Source organism: Plecotus auritus (genome assembly GCF_963455305.1).
Source record: "Plecotus auritus genome assembly, chromosome: 2".
Classification (NCBI taxonomy): domain Eukaryota; kingdom Metazoa; phylum Chordata; class Mammalia; order Chiroptera; family Vespertilionidae; genus Plecotus; species Plecotus auritus.
This window is the reverse complement of record NC_137771.1, coordinates 204059625-204081514: the sequence shown is the minus strand read 5'-3', so window position 1 is coordinate 204081514 and position 21890 is coordinate 204059625. Positions and strand designations below refer to the sequence as shown.

The 21890-nt window shown below is 44.1% G+C and overlaps 1 protein-coding gene and 1 long non-coding RNA gene across 2 annotated transcripts in view; one reads left to right on the top strand and one right to left on the bottom strand.

The window, feature by feature from the left end:
- The window catches only part of LOC308242008, a 35955-nt gene extending 16385 nt beyond the window's left edge, over window positions 1–19570 (bottom strand). The window contains exon 1 of the long non-coding RNA XR_013959913.1: window positions 18581–19570. This is a non-coding gene — a long non-coding RNA (uncharacterized lncRNA). The remainder of the gene's footprint in view (window positions 1–18580) is intronic.
- Window positions 19498–21890, top strand: part of PPM1L (protein phosphatase, Mg2+/Mn2+ dependent 1L) — a 248654-nt gene continuing 246261 nt past the window's right edge. The window contains exon 1 of the mRNA XM_080655774.1: window positions 19498–20831. Within this exon, the coding sequence (XP_080511900.1) occupies window positions 20433–20831 (399 nt within the window). The 5' untranslated portion in view covers window positions 19498–20432. The remainder of the gene's footprint in view (window positions 20832–21890) is intronic.

Here is a 21890-nt window from a genome sequence, read left to right as displayed (position 1 = left end):
TAGTCAGGCGAGACTATCCGTGCCCAAAGCTTTAATGACTTTGCTGCATTCTCTCAGAAGATAATTCTACAAGGTAATTGCTTGTATTATGGAATTGTATTTCTGGACTGAAGTTCAGGGTATTTTGAAAATTCAATGCAGTGCCATGTGTATACAAATAAGCTGCTTAGGAGGGGAAGAAAGAGGCAGCCAATGAGAATTCTTTACTAATGCTTTGAGATTGTCTGGGGTTTAAGCAATTAACCTTGTAATTTTGTCTTTAACTCTTAGAAAAAACAATTTGGGTACTTTAAATAACCACAACAGTGCTATATTCGCACTGTAAGTAGAAAGTGCAAGTAATGGAAAACATTGATATTTTCCCGACCATACACACAGCTTTCCTCTTTCATGTACTAAAAAGGCTGTAGAGAGTAGTGGTGAAGAGCTTGAATCTAGACCACAGTGCCTGAATCCTGGCTGTACCATTTAAAATATATATATATTTCAGAGAGGAAGGGAGAGGGAGAGAGACACATCAATGATAAAAGTAAATCATTGATCGGCTGTCTCCTACACGCCCCCTACTGGGGATGGAGTCCACAACCTGGGCATGTGCCCTTGGCCAGGATCAAACCTGGACCCTTCAGTCTGCAGGCCAATGCTCTATCTACTGAGCCAAACCAGCTAGGGCCTGGCTCTGCCATTTGTTAACTGGGTGATCTTGGGTAGATTACAAACTTTTCGTGCCTAGGCTTCTTTATCTGTAACATGGAGAAAATAGCTGCCTGTGTTATGGGCTATTAGAGCATTTAAAACAGTAAGCACTATTTAAGCATCAGCGGTCATTATGAACTTTTGGATACATTTTTTATATTGGAAGTTTTATTGCAATCCCAAGATAACTAAATCAATAGATACTTCCATACTATATTTTTGCAGACCAAAGTATTTGCTTTGAACAGTCACTTAACTCTTATTAAAAGATGAATAGCATACTCATTGTTAAAAATAATTTAGAATATTAATACCAGAAGCAGATGTGTGTGTGCGCAAAATCCTTGCTTACATGGGGCTTATGTCCTTTAAGGAGGACACAGACAGCAAATAAACAGATGATAAAGCTGGTGGTGATAGTTCTATGAAAAAATATAAGGCCAAGTCAGGGTGGAGAGTGATGGAGAATAGGCTCCTGTAGGGAAGGCCTCTCTGATGAGGTCACACTTGAGCAAAGAGCTAAAGAGGTGAAGGAATGAGCCATGTAAATATTTGAGAGGAGGGGTGTCCAGGAAGAGGGCACCACAGGTGCAAAGGCCCTGAGGTGAGAGAGTGCTTGGTATATTTAAGGAACGGCAGTATGGAATGTAAACCCAGGAAGTTTGTCTCCAGAGCCTACATTCCATATTCCCACATTAACTTCCGCTGTAAACTCTCTGCTTCAGATCTGAAGATTATGTGAAAAAAGTAATCATCAATATTATAACACATATAAGTTATATAGACTTACATTTGTTGTTCTGTTGACTTACACATTCCAAAGAATCAGTGTGGACAACAAATTTGACTTTTCCCTTTTCAAAAGCAGCTCAGATTAGCAAGCAAAAATAGTATGAGAAGCAAGTAGGACACTGTGAAATGCTCCTTAGCCTAGAAAGACCCTTAGCCTGAGATTTTTGTGTAAGAATTTTCATGCCTAATTTTTTTTCTGAGGCCAGTACTGGGTTCCTGAAGGGTCTCTGAACCCAATAAAAGTTGAGAATCATCACATCACCAAACAGTGTTTCAGAACCTAGATAATCTTTTTGGTTTTGTCTTAAAAATAACATCTCAAGCAAAAATGTAACAAAAAATTAAGCATGTTTTTAAAAATATAGAAGAAACCAATTGCTTTTTAAAAAAGGTTTTGTGGTTATGACACCATTTAGAGAATAATTACTAATTAGATGAATTAAAGTTCAGGATTTAAGTCTGGAAGAGCTTATTTTAGGGGAAATTATAAAGAGTAGCAGATAACGTCATAGAAAGCAGCCACCTGGTTAGAGGAATATTCTGAAGAACATGTAAAACTGAGTGGTATAAGCTTTCTATTTCTAACACAGGGCCAGAAATTCTGGGCACGGAGAATCTAAATCAGTGGTTGTAAACTGAGAAAGTGTGTTATTCCGGGTCCCCTGAGAAGCCTCCAAAATGGGATTCGATGTGAAAGGATTTTAGTAAGGGAAACATTTGTTTGAGAGAAGATGGAGAGGAAGGCAGATAAGCTGGGGAGCCATCACATTGTGATGCAAGCCTGACTCTGACTGAAGGAGACAGAGAAGGAAAGTTTGACGGAAACATCCTAGGTCACCTACAGTCTAAGGAGGGTTCAGCAAGGCTGCCATGGAGTCCTTGAGCCAGTCATGGGCTAGGGAAGTCCCCATCTCCCAGGACTCGGCTTGTCTTGACGTTTAGTGTCTTTGCAGCACTCAGTCGTAGGCTGGGAATAGCCTGCTGGAATCCTGGTCTCCCCACAAACGCAGCGATGGGTTTCAGTGCAGGGCTCTTGGTCAGTTATGCTGCAGCTGATGTTGGAGCGGTGCAGGGTCATGGCCACAGGGGGGTAGGTCTCTGAATCCCCTGGGGAGCCGTCTCTTCATTTTCCATCACCTTCAGCCCCAGCCCTTCCACTCTAACTCATTTTTTGGGTGGTGGTGGTTTAAATGTTACATTTTTAATCACTGAGAATGCCATTTCAAAGCTATACTCTCATCAGGAAAATGTGATAAAGGTATGGGTACCTTTTCAGTGATTTTATGCCACAAACACCACTGTTTAGTAGATCGTTTAATATGAAACAGTTTCCACTGACATGTCTTGTTTCATTTTCCCATTAGATAGAAATAAAACTTTAAGATAGCTTAAATATAACCATTAATGTTATTCTACAAAACAAAACAAAACAAAACAAAACAAGGCCATGTGGTCATTAGCAACCATAGGGACCTGCTGCAGCCTTGCCCCGGCAGCCAGAAGCTGGTGGGGAGAGAGGTACCATGTCCCGCGTGTGTTCTGAGGTGGTGGTAAAAGGGGTTGAAACCCTAGGAAACAGAAAAATATCTTCTGTGTTTATGTTTATTTTATGCATGCATTATTGGGAGTGATTTTTTTATAAATGGTTTACTAAGGATTTGCAACAACATTACTTAGTAGCTGATAAACTACTATCTCTGTATGTCTTATTTGTTCTAAAAATTTAGAGGACACCGTTATTTAGCAAAAACAGTTCTCATCCATCTATATAAAACCCTAATATGCAAATTGGCCAAACGGCAGAATGACCGGTTACTATAATGCACACTGACCATCAGGGGGCAGATGCTCAACGCAGGAGATGCCCCCAGCCCGCAGGCCCCCCGACTGGCGGCGGTGGCGGGGGGGTGAGGCTGGCAAGGGGGCGGTGCCAGGCCAGCCAAGGCGGGTGCGAGCGGGGGCCCCGATTGCCCCACTGGTCACCCCGCAGATCAGCCCTGATCGCTGGCCAGGCCTAGGGACCCTACCCATGCACGAATTTCATGCACCAGGCCTCTAGTGGTCATATAAAGATAGAGCCCAGTTCCTGTTGTCCCAAGATCATTTCAGCAATGATAAGTTTAAATGCTGACTGGGGAAGGGTAGCTCCAAAGATTACACTGTGGGTTTGCCATACATCCCATCCTCACATCCCTCAATCAGGACCCCTCTGCTTTCTGCTCTTCCTCCTCACTCTCTCGGACTGTGCAATGAAGCACTTCCTACCCCCTGCGGTGCATGCACAAGGGTGTCTCTTTTCCCACTGTGGATCTGACCTGGAGTAGAGCACTTGATTACAGGCATTTCCTCTAAACACGAGTACGCCAGTCCTGACTATCAGGTGTTATATGCAACAAACGCTGATGGTGTTCTATTTGCCATTATTTTAAGTGGGAAAAACTGCAATGGCTATTGGTCAATGCATAAGCATTTCCTAAACTGTAACACAATAGAGTAAAAAGCCTGAATATAATAAACAAAATGTTCATGTTCAGATATAAATTGCTCGATTATCACTTTCTGATCACCAAAAAATTAATACAGTTATTAACGATTGCTTTGTGTGCAGTAAAGTGCGCTACTTGAATGTCCTATGTAGCTATGTTGGCTAATTTTATGTGTTGACTTCACTGGCCTAAAGTGATGCCCAGATAGCTGGTAAAATGTTATTTATGGGCATGTGAGGGTATTTTTGGAGGAGATTAACATTTGATTCAGTAGACTGAGTAAAGAGATCACCCATCACCCTCACCAATGTGCGTGGGCATCATCCAATCTGTTGAGGGCCCGAAGAGAACAAAAAGGCAGAGGAAGGATACATTTCCTCCTCCTTCCTTTTTTTTTTTTTTTAAGTATATTTTATTGATTTTTTACAGAGAGGAAAGGAGAGGGATAGAGAGTTAGAAACATCGATGAGAGAGAAACATCCATCAGCTGCACACCTCCTTGGGGATGTGCCCGCAACCAAGGTACATGCCCTTGACCAGAATTGAACCTGGGACCCTTCAGTCCACAGGCCGCCGCTCTATCCACTGAGCCAAACTGGCCAGGGCTCCTCCTCCTTCTTGAGCTGGGACATCCATTTTCTCTTGTCCTGTCAGAGCTCCTGGTTCTTGGTCCTTCAGGCCCCAGGAAGGTTCTGAATTGCACCAGTGGCTTCCTGGTTCTCTAGCTTGTAGATGGCAGATTGTGGGATTTCTCAGCCTCCATAATAGCATGAGCCAATTTCTATAATATATCTCCTATATCTCCTCCTGTATTGGTTCTGTTTGTTCTTCTTCTCTGAAGGACCCTGATTAACACAGCAGCAGACACCATCTGTGACTGTCCATATCTCCCCTGGCCTTTCTGGCCCATAGCTGATTTCCAGTGCCAGCACCAGAGATTCTTTGCCTGAGGGCTCTCAGAGTCCATGGGAGCTACTAGGTCTTTGTCACCGGGTAGAACTGTGGGAGCAGTCCTCACCCAGGGACTGACCAGAATAAGGACTGCTGCTCCCTCATCCCTCTGGGGGAGTAATGTTGAGACCTGTACTCTACACTGACTTCCTTTATTGGTATTTCCTAGATCACTAGCCAAAAAGGTATTTGCACTTGAATCCTTGTCTTAGGTTTCTGCTTTTGAAGAACCTAAACCAAGACTTTTTACTGTAAACTTTATGCACTATGGATGACTGTGATCTCTTTCTTAGCTCCAGCAATATCCCACATGGACTTCCCTTCATTGGCCCTCAGCATGCTTTTCAAAGTAACTATGTGTTAGAATATAAACCGTTAATTTCCTCACACATCATTTTGTTTAAAATGCTGTATTGAGTTTTGAGGATGGAAATATAAATTTTTCCTATATAAATATCTCTGAAAAACATTGACATTGAATGCAGCTTGAGTACTAAAAATCAAGAAGTATCAATCAAAAGTTGGAAACAATTAAAATGTCCATCAACATTGGTAAATGGTGGGGGGGGGGAGCATACAAACAATGGAATGTTATTCAGCCATAAAGAGGAATAAAGTACTGCGCTGGCTGGGTGGCTCAGTTGGTTGGAACGTCGAAAAATATTCCTCGTCAGGGTACATACCTAAGTTGTGGGTTTGATCCCAGGTAGGGGTGGGTATGGGAAGCAACGCATCAATGTTTCTCTCACAAAAATGTTTCTCTCTCTCTCTCTCTCAAGGAAAACAAACACCAAAAAAATCCCCCACAAACATATCTTTGGGTGAGGATTTTTTAAAAAGGAATAAAGTACTGATATGTGTGCAACATGGATGGATTTAAAAATACGCCAAATAAAGGAAGTCATATACAAAAGGCCACATATTGTATGACCCCTCTCCCTGCCTCCTGCCTTTAAATGGAATATCCAAATTAGGCAAATAAGGAGACAGAAAACAGATTAGAGGTTGATAGGGACTGGAGGAAGGGCAAATGGGATTGATTGCTAATGTGTAAAGGTTTCTTTTAGGGTGACAAAAATGTTTTGGAATGAGATAATGGTGATTGTTGTACAACATGGTAAAATATACTAAAAACTGCTGAAATCAAGAGGCATCATACCAGGAAACTGATGACTGGGAAGATGTTCTGTGGGATATACATATACTGCCTTGCATTGATTTGTGTATCAATCTGTTCTGGCTATGTATGGTGTCAGATGGGTACTAGACTTATCAGCGTGGTCACTTTGTAAGTTATATTAATGTCTAATCACTATGTTGTACACCTGGAACTAATATAATGTATGACAATTACAATTGAAAATAAAAAATAAATAAAATATCATAGATTGGGTGGCTTAAACAACAGACACTATTTTTTCACCATTTTGGAGGCTAGAAAGAAGTCTAAGATCAAAGATCAAGATTGAGGCTGACTGATTCAGTTTCTGATGACTATTCTCTTTCTAGATTATAGATAGCCACCTTCTTGCCGTGTGTGTGTGTGTGTGTGTGTTTGTGTGTGTGTGTGTGTGTGTGTGTGTGTGTGTGTGTGTGTGTGTGTGTGAGAGAGAGAGAGAGAGAGAGAGAGAGAGAGAGAATGTGTGAGATGCCTCTTCTTATAAGGACACTAATCCTATTGGATCCCATCCTATGATCTTGTTTAACTTTACTAACTTCCTTAAAGGCCCCATCTCCAAACTCAGCCACACATTTGAATGCTTAGGCTTCAACATATGAATCTGGTGAGGGTGGGGAGGGACACAGACTTTTAGTCCATAACAGATGGCAATTGATGTACTGGTCATGGTTGGAAACTCTAAGATGACAAGATGCGGTTAGAGAAAAGGTCATTCAAATCATGAGAAGATTTAACACTTAGTAGAATATGCTTTCTTCTTTCTCTCTTCTTATATTTCCTTTTAAGATTTTTTACTCTAAAATTGTGTCTTTTTTCCTAATAGTTGAGCTCATTTTATATTAAGATAAATTTCTGATTTGCTCTTATTTCTATAATCTCACATCCACCCTCCACTATGTATCTCTTTACCCTGAGATGAACTAATTAAAAATGAGGCCATTCATTTTTGGGTTATTTCAGATAGTTCAGTAAATTATCTTTAGTTCTTATTTATTGACTTTGGTTGGTTCTATTGGTCAAAATAAAACAAACAAATAAGTTACTCTGCAAGGTGAGCAAGGAAATTGAACGTATACTTGCCCATGCACAGACTACTTTACATATTGCATTGCTTCAGAGATTTTGTTATTCTCTAAATAAACACTGTGAAAGACATTAAAGCATAATGAGCCTTCACAGTGTCTATCATTAGATTGCATATATGATAATATTTATAACAAATTCATTATCAGGTACAAAGAGAGCAGAAGGAAATGAGATGGGAAAACCAAGGGACTATCTGGAAAAATATCTAAAGATTTTTGTCCATAAGATAATTACATGATTTCTTTATGAAACAGAAGACTTCCATCAGGAGCAAACATTGTTCTGTGGTTAGGAAAAAATCTGGCAAGGAGATGTTCTAAGGGGTTGCTGGATAGAACTGGAAAAACAAAACAAAAATAACAGAGGAGAGACCTGAAGAAAAGATAAAGTCCTGAAGATAAGAAGAAAGATATAAATAGGAAACAAATGAAAAGTAGATTTTATCTCAGAGTAATATGTTTATCATTGCCTAATTCCCTTCTCTCCCCATTCTCATGGATGAACTCAAGCCAAAAAAAAAAAAAAAATGCAGAAAGAGAGATTTAGATATAGTTGTAAGGAATATTTCCTGAGAAAAGTTGTTAAACACTGTAATAGGCTAACAAAGGAAAGTCCAGAATCCTTTTCTTTTTTTTTTAAATTTTTTTTTCAAATTTTTTATTAAGGTATTATATGTGTACATATCTTACCATTGCCTCCCCCCCACCCGACTCCCATACCTGCCCTCACCCCCCAATGTTTTGCATCCGTTGGTTACTCTTATATGCATGCATACAAGTCCTTCAGTTGATCTCTTATTTCCCCCACCTCTCCCTAACCTTACCGCTGTAATTAGACAGTCTGTTTGATGCTTTACTGCCTCTGTAACTATCTTTTGGTTCATCAGTTTATAATGTTTTTCATTATCCCTAAATGAGTGAGATCATGTGGTATTTTTCTTTCATTGACTGGCTTATTTCACTTAGCATAATGTTCTCTAATTCCATCCAGACTCGTGCACTGCTGGTGGGAATGCAGACTGGTGCAGCCACTGTGGAGAACAGTATGGAGTTTCCTCAAAAAACTGAAAATGGAACTCCCATTTGACCCAGTAATCCCACTCCTAGGAATATATCCTAAGAAACCAGAAACTCCAATCAGAAAGGATATATGCACCCCTATGTTCATAGCAGCACAATTTACAATAGCTAAGATTTGGAAACAGCCTAGGTGCCCGTCAGCAGATGACTGGATCAGAAAACTATGGTACATCTACACAATGGAATACTATGCTGCCATAAAAAAGAAGGAATTACTACCATTTGCAGAATCCTTTTCTTTGGATATTCTTAAAAGAAAAACAAGTGTTTGTTTTTTTCATTTTCCCTGAAATGTGGCTCCAATCCAATAGACTTGAGAGGAGATATAAATTAAAAACAAACAGAAAATGACTAGTCATTATTCACCATTAGAGCTCCGATGTTATAAAAATAGCAATAATAATAAAGAGCTATTATTCTCTTTCTCCTCACTTAACTGGGCATTCATTTCCTCAGTTCGTTCCAGTAGATCTATTGAAAAAAATTATGAAGGATAGTATTTGTTTAATGCCACAGCATAGTTTTAAGATGTGAATGAAATGTAAAGTACCATGAGAGAAACTTTAGAATGAGAAACCATATAGTCAAACAGACTAAGTAGACCAGTGCTAATGATTATTTTGATGTTTCCTTTTGATGTCACATGAAGGAAACAAGCAGCAGCTAAGGATACATGTTATATGAGGATTCTCTGCAGGAAGAAAAAAAATGTAGGTGCTTCAAGCAGACAGGTATTTAATATGGGGAATTAGGTAATTACAAAAGCATTGGAAGTCTCTGAATAGCTGAAATCAAGGGGCTGTCATTAGGCAGCTTGCCTCACTTCCACAAAGCTAGAGACTACAAAGGAGAACCTGGAGTCAGACACTCACACATTCAGTTTACCAGAGCTTGGCTATTGAACAGAAGAACTATAGCTTCTACTTTCTAAACCTCACACCAGGTCATCTCATCAGTGGAATCTAAATTACATCCAAAATTCCAGCTGCAAAGAATTCTGGGAAAGGTGGTTTTTATTCTTCCATTTCCCATGATTGGGAGGATGTTTAGAAGGTGGTAGAGATGACTATCAAGGTCCAATAGACAATATCCAGGACACATATATATATTTTTTTTAGCAGAAAAGAGTCTTGCCAGTCTGTTGTTAAACACAGCACATAAAATCTTTAATGAAATAAAAGATATTAAAAACAAAAGTAATAAATATTCAAAACTCATCACTTTCTAATTATTTTACTACATTTTAGTATTATGTTCTTAAAGTTATTCAAATCAATGGAATCTCTATGATTGAAATACTATATAATATTGTGCTATGATCAACTCCAACTTCATATTCATTGATACAGCTTCAAATCAGCCATGGTGGGAGTATTTATACTATAGAAATTGGCAGACAATACAGACCTGGGTCACTTCCCATCCCCAACCCTCCAGAGCAAGTGGTTAAACATTTACTAGTTAAAAGTATTAGAAGAGTTGTGCAATAAGGAGAAAAATAAGGTAATTAATACGTTTTCAGGCAGTTAGAATAGGAGGGTCAAAACTGGAATGATGATTCACGACCAAGAAAAACATTGGGAAGTAGGAAATAACCAGTGGATAATTAAAATTCAGTGAAATACATATTTGTTAATTGGTTGGGATCTATCATTTGGAATCTTAGAAATTATGATATTTAACTTCAGTATTTAGGCTATCTGGTCAATCTCTGGGAATTCCAGGGCCACACATGGTCCAAAGAATGTTCTCTAGCGGTCAGTGAGGATTGAAACCCTTTTAAATTATGATACCATTTGGGAAATATATGTGGAAGTGTAACAGCTTTGGAGAGAAGGATGTGTGCTTTGAATAGATGGAGAGAAATGGGGGGCCTTTTAAAGAGTCCCTCAGCAGCACAGGTAGGGCTGGAGACAAGGAATTGACCAGCTACTTTATAAGCAATGCAGGAGAAAACTAAGGGTGTGGCCACAGAGTAAGAAGTTATAGGCAACTTAGACTCAGGTAGCAATGAATAAATGTTGGAGACTACTGAGGCAGCCTAAGAGCCAGGAAAGAGGAACTCTAAGTGCCATGCAAATGGAATGTGTCCTACTTTTACTTCTATATGATCTCAGATCATGTGATTATTTTGTCATAACAATCTTTACCTGAAGTATCTCATCAGTAATCAAACCTCAAATTATATCATGTGTGACTGAAAGGTTTATCAAGCATTCTGCCAAGAAGAGTAAAAACAGAAAGGTTTTGTGAATAATCTTATATTCAAAGTACTCAGACTCCCTAATTTAGTCTTTCTACCAGTGCCCCCAACATAAAACAAATGTTTTCAACATAAATAATTTAGGGAACACATATAACCAAAGGGACTCCAAATTATTCTCAGGGTGCTCAGAGAAGTCATCAGAAGAATCCTATCTAATAAAAGAGTAATATGCAAATTAACCATCACTCCACTACACCCACAAGCCACACCCACCAGCCAATCAGGAGTGAGTATGCAAATTAACCCTACCAAGATGGCTAAAGCCACAGAGAGAGCAGGAGGGAGGCTTGGGTTTCCCTGGCAATGGAGGAAGCCAAGCTTTCCACACGCTCTGGCCGGCCCAGGGCTCTGCTTAAGGCTACGACGTTTCAATTATAGAAGATACATAAATCCCAGATACCAGGGCCTCTGCTTGGGTCGCCAGGGGACGTGGCCAGCCTGCAAACCACCACAGGCCCCTCGCCCAGGCCGCCCCATGCCCCAAGGGAACCCCCACCCTGATCCGGGACACCCTTCAGGGCAAACCAGCTGGCCCCCACCCATGCACCAGGCCTCTATCCTATCTAATAAAAGAATAATATGCAGATTGACCATCACTCCAACACACAAGATGGCTGCCCCCAATGTGGTCAAAGATCCTGCCCCCATGTGAACACAAGATGGCCACCACAAGATGGCCAGCAGGAAAGGGCAGTTGGGAGGGATCAGACCTGCAAGGGAGGGCAGTTGTGGGCGATCAAGCCTGCAGGGGAGGGCAGTTAGGGGTGACCAGGCCTGCAGGGGAGGGGAGTTTGGGGAAAACAGGCTGGCAGGGGAGCAGTTAGACATCAATCAGGCTGGCAGGGGAGTGGCTAGGAGGTGATCAGGCTGGCAGGAAGAAGTGGTTAGGGGCAATCAGGAAGGCAGGCAGGTGAGCAGTTGGGAGCCAGCAGTCCTGGATTGTGAGAGGGATGTCCGACTGCCCGTTTAGACTCGATCCCACCAGGATCGGGTCTAAACGGGCAGTCGGACATCCCTCGAGGGGCCCCAGATTGGAGAGGGTGTAGGCTGGGCTGAGGGACACCCCCCCGCCCCTGTGCACGAATTTCGTGCACTGGGCCTCTAGTCTATACTAATAAAAGGGTAATATGCTAATTAGACTGGGAGACCTTCCAGGAGACCTTCCTGGATGACCTTCCGGGAGACCCACCCAGATGTCCTTCCAGACAAAGCTATGGTGGCGGGTTGGAGGCAGAGGTGGTTAGGAGTGATCAGGCCAGGAGGGTCAAGCAGCGGGGGAGGGGGGGCAGTTGGGGGCAAGCAGGCCAGCAGGGGGGGCAGTTGGGGGCGAGCAGGCCGGCAGTGGGGGGCAGTTGGGGGTGATCAGGCTGGTGGATGGGGGAGTTGGGGGTGAGCAGGTCGGCAGCGGGGGCAGTTGGGGGCAATCAGGCCGGCAGGGGGAGGCAGTTGGGGCGAGAAGGCCGGCGGGGGTGGGAGCAGCTGGGGGCAAGCAAGCCAGCAGCCAGAGTGGTTAGGGGCAATCAGATAGGCAGGCAGGTGAGCAGTTAGGAGCCAGCAGTCCCGGATTGTGAGAGGGACATCCTGTGGGATTGGGTCTAAACCGGCAGTTGGACATCCTCCGAGGGGTCCCAGATTGGAGAGGGTGCAGGCTGAGCTGAGGGTCACGCCCCCCACCCCTGCCCCGGTGCATAAATTTCGTGCACTGGGTCACTAGTTTGGGTATAAGAGTGGGTCATAACCATTAGCCTACTTTGTTATACTACAAATAGACATCAAGTGTGGCTTGACTCCAGCTCTCAAGGACCCTGTTCTTACTGTTCCGCCAGACTACCAACCAGGGTTAGTTGTGTTTGAGGCTGATACAAAATTTTGTTCTTTTTAAATTGCTCTAAAGAAAAAAATATCACTACCTCCTATAGGGAAAGAAACAAAATTTTATCTTTCCACTTATGCCATTTCTTGTTAGCATCAGATTATTAAAACTATTCACAGTGCTTCATATTATGAATTAGAATGTTGATGTGTGTTAAATTAGGATAAAGCAATTTAGGTAATGCTTTAGATTAACATTGTAATTTAAGAAGCTTGTTTGGAGATTATCAGAGAAAAACCTAGGGCAATTAGATGAAAGATTCTTAGGATAAGTATGGTTTCTGTAAACAGAGTTAGTGCAATGGCATAAAAATTTTATTCTGAAAACAAGTATTCTTGATATATCTCTGTAACTAATATAAAAACTTGAATTGTAAGAAAAGGACCTTGTGCTTTTCGAGTCCAGTAAAATAAAAATCATATTGCACCCTAACATGATTAGTATTTGCCAAATTAGTTCTCCATTTGACAGAACATGTGGGATATTAAAGTAAGTTTAGATCGATACACTATTATCCTAATATATAAAAACCCAGGGTCCGTAACGTCCAAAATGACTGAAGGCTCAACCGAAGGTGACCCAGCACTGACTGCCGCTGCTGCGGGCACAGCGACCCACACTGACTGCCGAGGGGGCTGTGGATCAGGCCCGGAGAGAGACCCGGGGGGGGAGAGAGGCAGGGTCTGATCCGCAGCCTCTGTGGCAGCTGTTGATTGGCCCTTGCCTCTCTCTTTCTCTCTGGGCTTCACCAGCAACCACAGCTCTCTCTCCCAGCCTCCATGGGGGCTGCTGATCAGACCTGCCTCTCTGATCAGGCCCAGAGACGCTGACTGGCATAGAAACCAACCAATCAGAACCAAATCTGGGTGAACTGTAAGGAGCCAATGGCTGCCTAGGAGGTGGAGCTTTTGACACTGATTTTCATAGAAACCGACCAATCAGAACCAAATCTGGGTGAAGTGCAAGGAGCCAATGGCTGCCTAGGAGGCGGAACTTTTGACGCTGACTGGCATAGAAACCGACCAATCAGAACCTAATCTGGGTGAACTGTGAAGGCAGAACCTAAGGTGGGGGCTGAGGAGGGGTTTTAAGGGCAACAGCTGTTTGGTGTAAGGCAGCCGTGGGCAAACTATGGCCCGCGGGACAGATCCGGCTGTTCTATCCGGTTCTCTTGCTCTCCCCTCCGCTCCTTTACTTTGAAATTATATTAGTTCACACAAACACTCCATCCATGCTTTTGTTCCAGCCCTCCGGTCCAGTTTAAGAACCCATTGTGGCCCTAGCCGGTTTGGCTCAGTGGATAGAGCATCGGCCTGTGGACTGAAGGGTCCCAGGTTCGATTCCGGTCAAGGGCATGTACCTTGGTTGCGGGCACATCCCCGGTAGGGGGTGTGCAGGAGGTAGCTGATCGATGTTTCTCTCTCATCGATGTTTCTAACTCTCTATCCCTCTCCCTTCCTCTCTGTAAGAAATCAATAAAATATATTAAAAAAAAAAAAAAAGAACCCATTGTGGCCCTCGAGTCAAAAAGTTTGCCCACCCCTGGTGTAAGGTGTAAGAAAGCGGTTCAATGTTTTTTTAAAAATATATTTTATTGATTTTTTTTTACAGAGAGGAAGGGAAAAGGATAGTTATTTTTGATGAAAGAGAAACATCGATCAACTGCCTCCTGCACACCCCCTACTGGGGATGTACCTGTAACCAAGGTACATGCCCTTGGCCAGAATTGAACCTGGGACCTTTCAGTCCATAGGCTGACACTCTATCCACTGAGCCAAACCGGCTAGGGCATGGTTCAATTTTTTAATGACTGGTTTGGCAGTATAGTGCATATGGCTGGCTATCAGTCCAGATATAGGGATTATGTACTTTTGTCTGCCAAGAGCATCTCCTCCTGCTGAAGGAGGCTTTTCCCCACCCATTTAAGCAATCCTATTCTATATAATCTATCTATATAAAAGGGTAATATGCTAATTAGACTGGGTCGACTGGCCATCTTCCTGATGTCCGAATTCCTTCTGGACAAAGCCAGGGTGGTGGGGGCTGAGGCAGAGAGGACAGTTGGGGGCGAGATCAGGCCAGCAGGGGAGGGCAGTTGGGGGCAACCAGATCGACAGGGGAGGGCAGTTGGGGGCGAGATCAGGCCAGCAGGGGAGGGCCGTTGGGGCGAGAACAGGCCGGCAGGGGAGGGCAGTTGGGGGTAACCAGGCCAGCAGGGGAGGGCAGTGGGGCAAGATCAGGCTGGCAGGGAGGGCAGTTAGGGGTAATCAGGCAGGCAGAGGCGGTTGGGGGCAAGATCAGGCCGGCAGGAGAGAGCAGTTGGGAGCGAGATCAGGCCGGCAGGGGAGGGCAGTTAGGGGCTATCAGGCAGGCAGGCAGAGAGGTTAGGGGCAATCAGGCAGGCAGGCAGGTGAGCGGTTAGGAGCCAGCGGTCCTAGATTGCGAGAGGGATGTCCAGCAGTCGGACAATCCCCAAGGGGTCCTCAATTGGGGAGGGTGCAGACTGGGCTGAGGGAACCTCCCCTCTGTGCACGAATTTCGTGTACCGGGCCACTAGTACTTATATAAAATGAATTAATTTTCTTAGATTAACTGCTAAGATTAATTTTCACTTAAAGGGCATTTAAAACACAAGATTTATTATTATATTTTACATCTAGAAAGATTTTATGAGAAGCACTGCAGATTTAATATAGTTCAATAGTCATGCTCATGATTTACCATTTAGCAAAAGGACAAATATCACTTTTAAGATAAAATTTATAGTAAGGGTCCCTTATAATAGGGAATTTTGATCACACTTTGGAAGTATATATAGAAGCAATGTATTTTCAAAAACCATTTGGCCATAAATTGTGAAGTTAAACATTTTTATTCCGAACTCTCCAGTAATTTCACTCCTACAGATATACTTTAGAGAAACTTTTGCATATATATATAAGATAGTAAAAAAAAACAATTTGTGAAATCATTGATTATAATAGCAAAACACTGGCTTAATCTCCATAGAAGAAAGATGAACACATAAATTATGAAACAGTGATACAGTGGAATATTATATAGCAGTGAAAAAGGATTGAATTACATGAAACAACATGGAAATATCTATAAATATTTCACTCAATATAATATCAAGTAAAAAAAAGTACCAGAAGACTATATACAGTAAGACAACCTTTTTAAAAATATATATATTTTTATTGATTTTGGAGAGGAAGGGAGAGATAGAAACATCAATGATGAGAATCATTGATTGGCTGCCTCCTGCACGCCCCCTAGTGGGGATTGAGCCCACAACCCAGCATGTGCCCTTGACTCAAATCGAACCTGGGACCCTTCAGTCCACAGGCCGATGCTCTATCCCCTGAGCCAAACCAGCTAGGGCAAGACAACCTTTTTATAAAGCTCAAAACCAAGCAAGACTAAAAGACTATATCACCTAGTGATGTAGACATATGATGACCTTATTTTTTTAAAGATAAGGAAAGATAAAACATAAAATACAGGATAGTGGCTACCTGTGGAGTACAGGCAGGAAGGTGGGATGGGAAAATAATCCTTAGGCTGGTACAAAAATTGGTCACAATCCAGGTTTTAGGTTGGATAGTGGGTTCCTAAGTATAGTACTTAGGGTTGTGCTTCCTAAAAATACTTTCATACACTCTTTTGTATGTATAGTTTATTTTTTGTCTTTCTTTGACTGATTTATTTCACTTATATGTATAGTTTAAAAGGTTATACACACATAAGGTGTATATCTACAAAATATTAGTAAAAGAGTCATACTCAATACCTAGTACATATTTATAAGCAGACTAGAGGCCCGGTGCATGAAATTGGTGCACTGGGGGTGTGGGTGTGTCCCTCAGCCCTCTTGCAGTACGGAGCCCTCAGGGGAGCAGGCCTAAGCCGTCCGTAGGACATCCTTAGTGTTGCACCGGAGGCAGGAGAGGCTCCCACCACTGCCGCTGCGCTCGCCAGTTGTGAGCCTAGCTTCTAGCTGAGCGCAGCTCCCCTGTGGGAGCACACTGACTTACCACTATGGGGCAGCTCCTGCGTTGAGTGTATGCCCCCTGGTGGTCAGTGCACGTCTTAGTGACCAGTCCTTCAGCCTTTTGGTTGATTTGCATAAAAGGATTTCAGGACAATTTAAGAATACAAATCAAACTGGGAAATTTTAAAATGTGCAGAGAATTTCTGTGTGTAAGAGGCTCATTTAAAATTCAGGGATTTTATTTACATTCATCATTAAGAAGCTCTGCTGATAAGTCATTTTACATTTGATTTTTACAACTTTGTAGTAAGTGGCAAAACCAAAAAAGAAATGAGGACATTATGGAACAACATCATACTTGAAACAGATTTATAATCAAACTCTGTTCTAAAGATTTCTTAAACCCAAAAGCTACAATTCTGAAAGTTTCTTCTGTGAATTTATTATTTTTAAAAGCTATTTTTTTTATGTTCTTTATATATGTGCAAGGCTGACATGAGTTAATTGCATAGTTGAAATTACCTGGTAACTATTATCACTATTATTTGTATCTCATGAAAACCTAGGATTGCAATTAGCTCTGTTCATTATCATGTCACTTGTAATGGTAAAATATTTGCATAATGTACATTGTATGATACTCTTCCCTGTGAAATTCAGATAATATTTTACTTTAGCAACAAATATTTTAGGCTTTTATGTAGAGATTAAGGAAAGTTAACTTGCACTTGTTTTCTGCCCCACAAATATTCATAGTGCTTGTCCCAAAGACTAAAGTCTTTGTGGAATAAGAACTTGTGTGTTCTTTTTGAGATTTATGTAAGACGTACTAAAATGTTACTATAGAAGTATAAAAATTAGACTAATCATCTCAGTATCAGCAGGCAATCAATGGATGTTAAAGTATTGAATTGGTGGTCAGAACTGAGCTTGAATTCCCAACTTCTTATTTGCTGAATTGTGATATTCATTTAACATCTTTGTGCCTTACTGCCCTCATATTTATAAATAGAGATAATAGCTCCTCTAACCTCACAGGCTTGTTATGAGAATGGAAATATATATGAAAAACCTTTATAATCTCAAGGAATATGCAAACATTAGTTTGTCACTAACTAGAGTAAGGTCTTTTTTATTTCTCAAATATATTAAAATTCACAGTAAACTATATCAAAAAGTTTATTTAGGTCTCTACAAATTACTATGTAAATGACATGTATTTAATAGAAATAAGAAAATGCTGATAGGGTCTGCTTGAAAAATCATTCTACTGATTTTCACACAAAGTAACTACTTAGATGTACATATCAAAGATTCTATCCACAGACTGCTTAGAACATTTAGATTTATTAGTGAAGTCAAGCCCGCCTTTTCCTATTTAACCTCCAGAGAGACCAGTGTGTTCTTTTCTCATCTTTATTTAGGTATTGTGGAAACAGAAATCATGCCTCTCACTAGTATCTGCTGTTATCATCAAAACAGTAATGCTATGGACAGGCTGGATGGAGCTGTAGGTCTGGAATTATACTTCTATTCCAGGGCCTAGTTCGACTTGTAGTTCTGGTATCTTGATCTGGTATATTGCTCTTGTTGTAGAGAAACAGATCCATATACAGAGAGGCTGTACAAAAGCCATTTGCTAACTTACACTAAGAAATATTGTAAACTCACCTTCATAATGACATTAAATGAATTACCTTTGCTTTATAGTTCCCAAAGGCATTTGAACCCAATATCTCATATTTGAACATCATAACTTATGAGTTTGGGACATAATGACCTAATTTATTTCTAAACTGTTTCTTTATTTACCAGGCACAAAATACTGAAAAGTAGAAAGCAGAACAGGAGACCATATCTTAGTTGTCAAAAATTAGACACTGTTAACAGTTTTTTCATATTTCCATCCTGTTTTTTCTATGTATGTTTATGTAATTGAGGTCATATGGTATATGCCGTTTAAATGTCAACGTTTTTCACTTTTTTCTGGTTATGATGGCAATCTATGCCTTTCGTAAAAACTTTGAAAAAGTAGAAAACAGACAAAAGTCCAAAGCAGAAAATGAAAAAAATACATATAATATACTACTGTAGTTAACCACCACAAACATTTTGGTGTATTTCCTTCCAGTATTTTATTCCTTCTTATTTTTTTTAAAACGTAGTCGATCTCATACCAAGGCAGGAGCGCTTGGGCGGCCTCCACTGTCCAGTCCAGCGATGGGAACTGCAGATCAGCACTCTTCTTCCTGGACAGGGGTAGTGAGAGGGAATAGTTTCCTTTCACGCTCACTGGTTTCCGTATCCTAAGCGGATTTGCACATAGTTCTCTTCTTTCCCCAACATCTTCAAGGCCACTGACTCCTACCCATATTTCAACAAGTTATCCTGATGGCGTCTGGAAGCCCATACTCTCCTCCGCGGTCTTTCACTTCCGCTCATTGACAGACTCCCGCCTCCACTTCACCTTCTGCGAAGACTGAGGAAGTGGTAGGAGCTTTACAGGGGCCTTCAAACCCAAACAGCAGTCAGAGCCCTCGGCCCGCGGCAGGGTCAGGGGACCACTGTGTCTCCCCGGGAAGGGTTGCGATTAAGTAGGGCCTTCGCGGCTAAGTCTCTGTTCTAGGGATGCCGGCGCCCGCAGAGAGGCCAGCGCATCTTCGCCTCTCCCGAGGTTATCATCAGAGTGCTTTCCTTGGGGCTCCGACTCTTCACATCCTACTGTTCTCGGGAGGCTCTTACTCCTTTAAAGCTCACGGATCGTTCTTCGCCTCTCGGGGATCCTGGAAAACCTCTGTCACTGAACCCCAAGGTCCGATCCCCTTCACTTCGCTTTGCGAGCCCGGAGAAGTGCGTCCCTTCTCGCTTGCCTTATGCCGGGCGAGGCGGGGACCGCACTATTGTGCCGCCTGCTGGAGGGGGGGACGCTCACGTGCGGCTCTCCGCTTTCCAGCCGGCTGCAGGGACTCCCGAGATACCAACGTTCAGACAACCAGGCTCAGGATTACATTGTCCTGGGGGCCCGCGCTGAAGGGACGAACGGCCATACACTGAGCTAGGCAGCGGGCGCACCCCTTTGCTCCCCCTCGATTCTCCTGGACCGCACGGGGCTGCAAGCGCGCCAGCCGCCGCTGAGCTTCCTCAGCCTTTGACAGCTCGGCCCGAGTACCTCGCGGCCCGAAGTCCCCGCTCCTGGGGCGGGGCGGGACGCACGCGTGCGGAGAGGGGCGGGGCGAGCGGGAGGCGGGAGGTCGGGAGGGGGCGCGCGATCGGAGCCGAGAGGAGCCGAGCTCGGAGGTGCTGGGAGAGGCAGGCAGAGCCGGGCGGCTGCCTGCGTCTCGGCGCCGTTTGTGCTGCCTCTCTGGGCTCCGCGTACCCCCAACTCTGCTCAGGCTCCAGCAAAACTTTTATTCTCTTGGGCCCCCCGGGGTGTCTGAAGGAATCGGAGCACTCGGCCGGCTCTGTGCTCCCCTGCAGCGCCGGCCATAGAGGGGACCTGCATCCCTCGCCCGCCGGGCTCTCGCGCCCCGAGCCTCCTCACCTGCTGATCGCACCCCGGAGCGGAGAGGGTGCACCCGAGGACGGGCCGCGCGGACGCCTGCGCCCCCGAACTCTCTCGCCTACCGTGGCAGACCTGCCCGGCGCAACTTTAACTTGATTCCTTGCGCCCAGCTCGGGCACCAGCTGCTGCTGCTGCCGCTGCCGCCGCCGCCGCTGCCGCCGTCTCGGCAGCCGCCGCCTCACAAAGGCGCGCAGGGAGGGGAGGCGGCGCGGGCGGCGAGCACTGGCGTCCGTGCGCTAGGCGCGGGCCGCCGGGTCGCCGAGGCCGGGAGACAAAAGGGAAACTGCCTCTGTTGGCGGTGCCTGGTCGGAGTAGGGTGCCTCCTGCCTGGCTCCGCGGTCCTCCTTCCCCCGCCATCGGCTGCTGCTCCGCCTCCCTCCCGGCGGACCGTCCCCGCAGTGCTCTGGGACCCGCAAGCCTTCGGGGCGCGCGTCGCTGCTGGTGGTTCGGGCTCTAGCGATAAATAAATGATAGAGGATACAATGACTTTGCTGTCTCTACTGGGTCGCATCATGCGCTACTTCTTGCTGAGACCCGAGACGCTCTTCCTGCTGTGCATCAGCTTGGCGCTGTGGAGTTACTTCTTCCACACGGACGAGGTGAAGACCATCGTCAAGTCCAGCCGGGACGCCGTGAAGATGGTGAAGGGCAAGGTCGCAGAGATCATGCAGAACGATCGGCTCGGGGGGCTCGACGTCTTGGAGGCCGAGTTTTCCAAGACCTGGGAGTTCAAGAGCCACAATGTGGCGGTGTATTCCATCCAGGGCCGGAGAGACCACATGGAGGACCGATTCGAAGTTCTTACGGACCTAGCCAACAAGACGCACCCGTCCATCTTCGGGATCTTCGACGGGCACGGGGGCGAGGTAGAGTTTTCCGGGGCTGTGTGTGTGTGTGTGTGTGTGTGTGTGTGTGTGTGTGTGTGCGCGCGCGCGCGCAAATAACAGGAAGGGGGCAGGGAAGGGGTAGGACTTGGGTGCGAGGGGTGTGGTGAAGACCTGGTGCCAGATTGTCAAGCCACTAGTTCCAAGTTGCCAAAAACATTTTTGGACTCAGACTTCTTGGGACTGAGGGTCCATTTTGGAAGAGGGAGGGTCATCCTTAGCTTATATGGTGTCTCATCATTTATGATGTTTCTCAAGGCCAGAACCCAGCAAATGACTGTGCTAGTTTTGCTGGGAGAGTTAATGGTTTCTACCTGGGGTCTCAGCGCCTCTGTTCTAGGGTTTGAGACCTAGGAATGCACAAAGAAGGAAGAAAATATCTTTGATTCTCATTAGGGAAAAGAGACACAAAATACAGAGCCGAGTCAGTGAGAGCTCAGTGAGGATGAAGGAAGCTGTGACTCCTTCCCTTCGCCTTCGCTTTGAGGAGAAACCCTAGGGACATCCCTGCGCTTCTTGCCAACTCCATTAACTTTGCAAATGCAGTCGGGCTAGTTGACAGCAGCGCCTCGCTGGCCGCCTGTGTTTAGCTGGTTCTGCAGCCCGGACCGGAGATGCCCCTGGCATTTGCAGAGGTGGCGATGCCAGATCTTGCCCCTGCGCCCTGGTCGAAGTGAGGCTCAGACGGCTCCCAGCTTCTCAAATCCTTTATTTGGGGTTCATGTGTTGAGGTTAGAAGGCCGGTTGAGGTCCCTCGCCCTCTTTTCTGCGGCACCCTGATTGCGCGCTGGGGCTCAGATTTCCTGGAGGTCCGGGGAGGATTGGCTCTGGTCCTTGGGCATGGGCCCAGTAGAAATGAGTGGCAAATGTGACTCCAAAGAGCACCGGGCCAGCCACCCCATCTCTTTCAGTTTGGCAGTTTATAACAGTTTCATTGTTGCATACTCTTTTTTTTTTTTTTTTTTTTTTGGCAGCATACTTTCTTCCTTATGTCCTCCCTACCTTCTTCCCACCCCTTCTTCATCATTTCCCCCTTCTCCT